The sequence below is a fragment of the Hesperophylax consimilis genome, chromosome 1 (assembly GCF_061612785.1).
Source record: "Hesperophylax consimilis isolate HC1 chromosome 1, BYU_Hcon_1.0, whole genome shotgun sequence".
NCBI classification, from domain to species: domain Eukaryota; kingdom Metazoa; phylum Arthropoda; class Insecta; order Trichoptera; family Limnephilidae; genus Hesperophylax; species Hesperophylax consimilis.
In genome coordinates this window covers 34404329-34411433 of record NC_142836.1, presented here as the reverse complement: position 1 = coordinate 34411433, position 7105 = coordinate 34404329, and the positions used below count along the sequence as shown (strand labels likewise).

The window sequence follows — 7105 nt, the reverse complement described above, 5'->3', positions numbered from 1 at the left end:
TTTTAGGTAATCAATAAACCACTGCGGTTCATTGCCATGAATTCATATGTCCTTCAATTTCATTAGTTTTTCTCTGTCTATCGTTTCAAAAGCACGTCTAAAATCCAAGAACACTACTATTGTGCTTTTCTTCTGATCCATACCTGTTTTCCATTAATTAATCACATAATTTATTGCTGTTTTACGAGAGTATTTTTTTCTAAACCCTGATTGTTGTTTTACTAGAATGTTATTTTTTTTCAATAAATTTACTCATTTGTTCTTAACTATGGAGTCTATGTTCATATTTTGATAATCCATTTATTAATCCGAAGTCTTCAAATTTTTTTTCATCAGGTAACTATTTTGGGCGCGCGTGTTATTATGGAAGTTAGTACTAGCCCTACCCACGATCTGATTTGCAGAACCAAAATACCGGGTCGTGTGTAGGTAAAACCGCCGACCAAATTATTATTGTTTCCTTTGTCGGGCCGTCGGAATAATAATAATTTGGTTGGCGATCCAATACATAGGGTTCTCCAAGTTGGATCGTGTGTAGGGCCAATAAAAAACATTGAATACAGTGGAATAAAGAGAAAATAAAGAGATGGAAAACTACCTCAATTGATTGGAGAAATCTATAAGAAAAATGGGCTGGATGTAAATTTATAAAAAAAAACTTACAAGGAACACAACATGTATATTTATTTTCTTTTACATTTTGTACATATCACCACATCTATCAACGTAATAAATACTAATTACAAACAGTAACATTTCCCACAAACATTGATCGGCATTTTTTCTACTGGCTGCCTGCATTAAAAATAAAATTTCCTTCTCTATTTTAATGAACGCACCATCACTGCTTAATATAATAACAAAAATACTATGATTCATCTTCCTGAGAAAATATCCACTTGTTGATTAGTTAACAAAAGATTAGTACACAACCATAAACAAGAACAGATTTTAAATGGTGTGATTTAAGAATATAACACCTTCATTGTTTGCGGTTTGCGGTTTGGTCATTCTGCTTACTTTGTATTTTGTTGTATATCGTTATTATTTCCGTGGCTATGGAGTAAATGGGTAAACGTCAGTAAAAGTAAATTCTTCGGGAAACAAAAAACTAAGACTAATATTTTTTGAGAAAAACGTTCCTATGACTAATATACTTCGAAAGAACCTTAAGAAATCAATCACCTTTCTATCCTTTCACTCAAACTTAATAACAGTATCATAATGAATTTTATTTTTACATACCCACATTCTACTTATAGAAAGTTATACCGATATTCGCCTTTACTCATAAGAAGATAAAAAAATTCATTCGATCAGTATACTTAACTTCATTTGAGCAAAAATTCGAGATATACCATTTTACTCGAGAGCCACGGATTTATCCTAAGAGCCGGTGGTATTAAACGATAGTACAGCCTCATTCACAAGGGTGTGTAAGTTCGACGCTAAGTGTTTTTTTGTCGTAGGAGTAGCCCCTTGCCGGGGGCTATTTCCACGTTCACTGGGTCGCTAATCGCTTGGTTATGAATTATGACTCCTGCATGCACACTGTTTTCAAATTCCATATACAATCAAGAAGAAAAATCGCTTTCAATGATTCCTTATTGGAATGAGGCTTTACTAGCAGTCAAATAATGCACATTAATTCAATAAAGATAAGTATTACTATGTTAGCATTGACTGTTCTATGTACTTGTTTAACCCTTATTGCAAATAAGTAACGTTTTTCAGCACTGAAGAAAATACTATTCCGCATTTTACTATAGTTTAGTTGTAAATACATATATACACTGTCCAGTCTTTTGGTCGCTTGGTCAACATGATTTCTAGCTTGCCTGGTTCAATAACCTTTGAAACATTCCATTTTATTATTTACTTTTTAAGCGAAAGCATAGCTGCCTACTTTCGTGTAATCCTATTTGTGCGCCTGGGCACAAAAGCAGACAACCGGCTTCAAGGTACATATATACCATAATTGATGCTAATTGAGCACTTATTTTTAGTCCATAATGATACGAGTTCATAGCTTACCCTTGTTTCCAACATTTGTTCAGAATGCTACATTTTTTAAAAGTTCTTGAGTATTTTGATTATCACAATCAAAATATTAAAAAAATTAAGATACTTAATATCAAAAAAATATCACACACACAAACATGCAAAGCATACAATCATTTTTGCAAAATTCTCTTCTTACTCGTATTGTCATTACTTCAATTAGTAAATACTTAACACCCCTCTACAACTGCCGAGCGCTTCATAAAATATCAAATACAATGTTAAATCTAAAAGTAATTACTTAGTATGATATGTGCACAAAAGCAATTATACTTACAGATGTAGGCCTTTCTGTGACAAACCACTTGTAGATTGTTGCCTATTTTGATCCCACCTTTTGTCATATTTAATATATTTGATATACGCTGCAACGGGATAATACTTGGCACAATTATCCCTCACCTATCTTATAAGATTATTTTACATAACTACAACTCGGTGTATAATTAGGCACGCGAGTGCTGGACTCTGCACGCCGCCGCCTGGTAAAATGTCTCCAACAATAATAACACAAATCAAAGGTTCTTCATTTTTATAAGTTTTTCACCACTGTTCAGAAGCGCCACGTCTCTCGTTATTTGTAAATATGCTTCGGAGTCGTCCACAAAACCATTAGCCAATTTGCTTGGAGTAATACCATTTCCATTGAGGTTGGCGTGTCCATTGGACAATGTCTTAATGGATCCGTTTGAGATTCCGTTGGTGATAGGTGGTCTGCCGCCCTTGTTATAAGCTTTCCTGTAGAAGTCACTGAAGAGGTAAAGGAAAACGCCAGCGTTTCCGATGAAGAAGTAGGATACGGAGCGAGGGTAGCCGCAGTTAGACAGCACCAGGAGGGACAGGTAGGCAATCATCATGCAGAACTGGGCCTGAGGAAAAATAATCAAACATGTCACTTTCAGAGAAACTTGCGAGGGGTATCCAGCCATGTCACCCGATTATTAGGACGGGTTGTTTCGGAGAATTTGAACAATTCATCAAATTTCAACGTTCATTTTCGGGTTCTGTGAAAGTCCTATTCAAGTTCTGTTATTATATCATTGTAGGCTAGTTGTTTGACAAAACTGAAATAAAAACATAACTTGAAAAAATCTTTCACAGAACTTGGAAATGAACGTTGAAATTTGATGAATTGTTCAAATTCTCCGAAACAACCCATCCTTAAAAAATATTGTCTGAGGATTTCAAAATAAAAAATCAGATCATGAAGGAGTGTGGTGCTGAAAGTCTCGTTATTTGATGCTTTTTGCACTTAAAATTCTTATAATATTCCCAGCATCTTGTTTAGCCTTCTGGCGTACAGCTTGGACAGAACCCTCCCTCATATTTCTCCTTCCTTGTCGATTGTACTTAGGTTCCATCTGTTTCCTGTTGGTTCTGCCAATGAGCAGGGGTTTATTTTTGCTAAATTTAATCTCTCCTGACAACGATCTAATTTGAATTAGTGAGAAAACAAGATATCTTGACATACTCTCAACGATATGACCTTCACTGCTTCAATAGCTTCTTCAAGTCGTTTAAAGTTAATGTCTTCAGAATATCAAATATAAATGTTGTAATATATTTAAAACTCTTGATAAAAATAAAATTTACATATCATATACATTAGAAATAATAAAACCCCTGTGGGACTTTTCTGCGCAGGATCTGAATGTTTGTTTTTAATCGAACCGCCTTAGCATGGCGAAGCTAAAAGTAAGTGAGGTAGGCAAATAATAGCACATTTTTAAAGGTGTCTGCATAGTGTTAAAATTATTTAATTTTGGAAACAAGGCAGAACTTTTGTTTACCCGATTTTGGATTTGTTAGTAAGGTTTTTAACGCAGCCAATAATTTTTTCAACATTGTAAAGAGTTCTAGTGATTCGAAAGCAGATTTTATTTTTGAAGTCTAAATAGTGAAATTGCAAAACGATTTGCTTGTATACTGTCAGATTTATTTATTGACTAATCATAGAAAGGGAGACCGCTAACTTGGTCTGTTTTCGTAATCTATAAATTTGGATGTCCATGGTATGGATATTGGAAAAATGTATCTATACTATTTTCTTGCAGCGTGCTTTTCAGTTTATTATTCCCTTTTTGTTTAGGTTGGGTGATTTAACACAAATAAAGTTTAGTAAAACTTACCAGTTGGATGACGGTCATGTATTTCTTCCACCAGAGGTACTTCTGGTAGGCGGGGCCCATGGCGGAGATCATGTAGTAGGTGTACATGATGACGTGCACCAGGGAGTTGAGCAGGCCGATGATGGCACCCTGCTCGCCGGGCGCGTACTTGAGGAAGCACCACGAGAAGCACATGGTGGCTGAGTGATGGTACACGTGCAGGAACGTGATCTGCCGGTTGCGCTTGCGCAGCACGAAGAACACCGTGTCCAGAAGCTCGGTCAGCTTGGCGAAGAAGTACCACCATGCTCCGTTCACAAGCTATAAGTAAAATAGAAAATTAAAAAATCAAGCATACATACATCGGCTCCATGATGACTCAACACAGTGACAATTCAACATACTTTTAAAAAGTGATGTAAAGTCATTAGAAACGATGAAAAAAAAAATAACCTAACCTAACCTAACCTACTTAACCCAGTTAATAAAGTTTTTGTTTCATCACTTTTTATGAATTTATATAACTTTTTAAAGATGTGATGAATTATCATTGTGATAATTTATCCGGTCACCACATACATCAACTATCTTTATTAATAGATGTGTCTATTTTTTTTATAAATATTATTTTAGTTTGATGAGGATTGAACTTTTTTCCCCAGAGACTGGCTATTAACTACCTTGAACATTTAAAATGACTTTTGAAAGCTAAAAAAAAATGATTTGACTGAGGATTGAACATTCCTCCCGAGGGACTGACTAAAATGAGTGAACCGCGCTATCACTTAAGGAAAATCCCAATTGGATGGTACCGAGATTGTCTAATATATTTAACTAATTAACTAAGCTGAAAAACTAAAGTGATATTATTGTCATTATTTCATTATTCTTTATTAAAATGAATGAGTAAGAGATGTACCTAATCACGAAAGCTTGTCTGGCGCTACATCCTTTTTGCACTGCTCGGCAGAAAAAGCGTTGCATGGTAGTTAATTTTTTTTCTTAGTCCTATTAAGCATGAAAAAATACACCTGTACTAAGCTGAGAATCTGATGAAATTTGTTTATAATTGCCTAATGCTGTAAATAATGCCACGCATATGTCGTGTACACAATGGGTCTACTTTGCAGGCGGCCGGAACAGAGATTAAAGACGCCATCTTTTTTGTTTCGTTTTCAGCTGTCAAATATTTAAAAAAAATGTTGGTTGATGTTTTTATCCTGTTTTAAAAACCGATGAAAAGTGGTGCAATTGATACTATTCTCATAAGTTTCGGCATTCGTGTACTTTGAAAACTTATAAAAAGTTCCGATAATTCCAATCGTGCTATACACATTTTTAATATCTTAATAACTAATTATATTTTATATCTACATATTTTTAATAGCTTTAAGAGTCTTGTCCAGGACCAGTGAGTCATAATAAAAAATTCAAAAATTCACCATAAAAATTATACAAATCCCCCCGACAGTTGGCCCGCCGACAGTTAATCCCCGGACAATTGATCCCCCGTATAGTTGACCCCCGGGGCAGTTTATCCCTCTGCCAGTTGATCCCCTAAAGGATTATTTCTTCTGTATGTCCCTATCGGTAAAATAAGTTTGCAGAGAGGATAAACGGCCGTAAAACAAAGGTCGATATACTTATATCTGCAGGCGTCTGAGTGTAAATCCTTCATACAAATACTTTTGAAAACAATAATGACATTTCTCCGAAGAAGAAAATGCAGTCTGGGGAAAAACGATATATCTAATTATATTAAATATAACTAAATGTCTCCGGAGGGGTATGCATACAGGATATACGTCTGAATAACAAAATATGATAAAAATATTAAAATATCGGGGAAAAACCATTAAAAACAGTGTATCGTAACAGTACTAAATGCACAAACACAAAAAATAACCAACGCTATGTTTTCTTACGTATTATAAAAAAATAAATAATGTGAGAGTAAAATCTGTTTAAATCTTGTAAGGTTTCCAGATTTAGAATGGATTATCATTTTTAACTTACCAAAGCTTTGTTCCTCGGTGTCTGCGAAGTCCTTTGATGACACGCTGAACTGAAGAGAGCGTTGAAAGGAAGATCAACACGTAACGACTGTAAGTCAAAGGAAACAATGGCTCGATTAAGATCAATTTATGGACTTGTTAAAACTTGCTTACCAAAATAATTTAATGGGAATAATCGACACCATAAACAGGGTGTAATGACTCATCACGAGTGATCTGTTGGCAGTTTGATAATTAGCTTCCGCTTAACTCAATTTATCTCCTTTTTCTCTACCATGCTTTCCACACATTAGGACAACAGAAAAAAGTGAAATTTAGTGTTCTGTTTGAAATAGATTAAATGAAAATAGGCAGGAACCGGAGATTACAAGGTAAATAATCACTTTATCGCCCCAAATACATGGAGTGAAATTTAAAAAAAGATGTGAAATGTTTAAAATATGGCAACATGAAATTGCAAGAGAGGTTGGTTTCGTATATCCAGAAATTTATTGGTAAAGCAAGAACTAAAGTAGGTAAAACTCGGGACGTAAGTTCAATATTTGCCAACATTAAATGGGCCGCCCCTGATACTTTTAACTCTGGAAGCTTTTTCAATTAGCACCTTCAAAGCAAAATTAATGAGGTACTTTCTGTTTCAAACAGTTTCAAAATCCATCTCCACTGACTCAGATTTATTTCCTTTTCCTATTTCAGCATTTCGTCACGAGAGCATGTAAAAAGTATTTTTTTCTCGCTAAAATAACATGTCCCCACCAAAGCAGGTTGGTTAGAAGAAATTTCCGCCAGGCTACACCACCTTTATAACACTTAAAATGTACGTAAACATTTATTTAATGTATTTAAGCTCATTATTTTCTTTCTTGTTAAACAATTAAAAAACATCGCTTCAATAAACTCAAATATTGTCCCTGATTATAA

General features: G+C 34.7%; 1 protein-coding gene across 1 annotated transcript in view; it reads right to left on the bottom strand.

Moving 5' to 3' along the window:
* Positions 1-479: 479 nt before the first annotated feature.
* The window catches only part of LOC149426718 (very long chain fatty acid elongase 7-like), a 31897-nt gene continuing 25271 nt past the window's right edge, over positions 480-7105 (bottom strand). The window contains exons 4-6 of the mRNA XM_089638063.1: positions 6186-6272; positions 4191-4490; positions 480-2930 (exon numbers count right to left, since the gene is read on the bottom strand). Coding sequence (XP_089494189.1) covers positions 2577-2930; positions 4191-4490; positions 6186-6272 — 741 coding nt within the window. The 3' untranslated portion in view covers positions 480-2576. The remainder of the gene's footprint in view (positions 2931-4190; positions 4491-6185; positions 6273-7105) is intronic.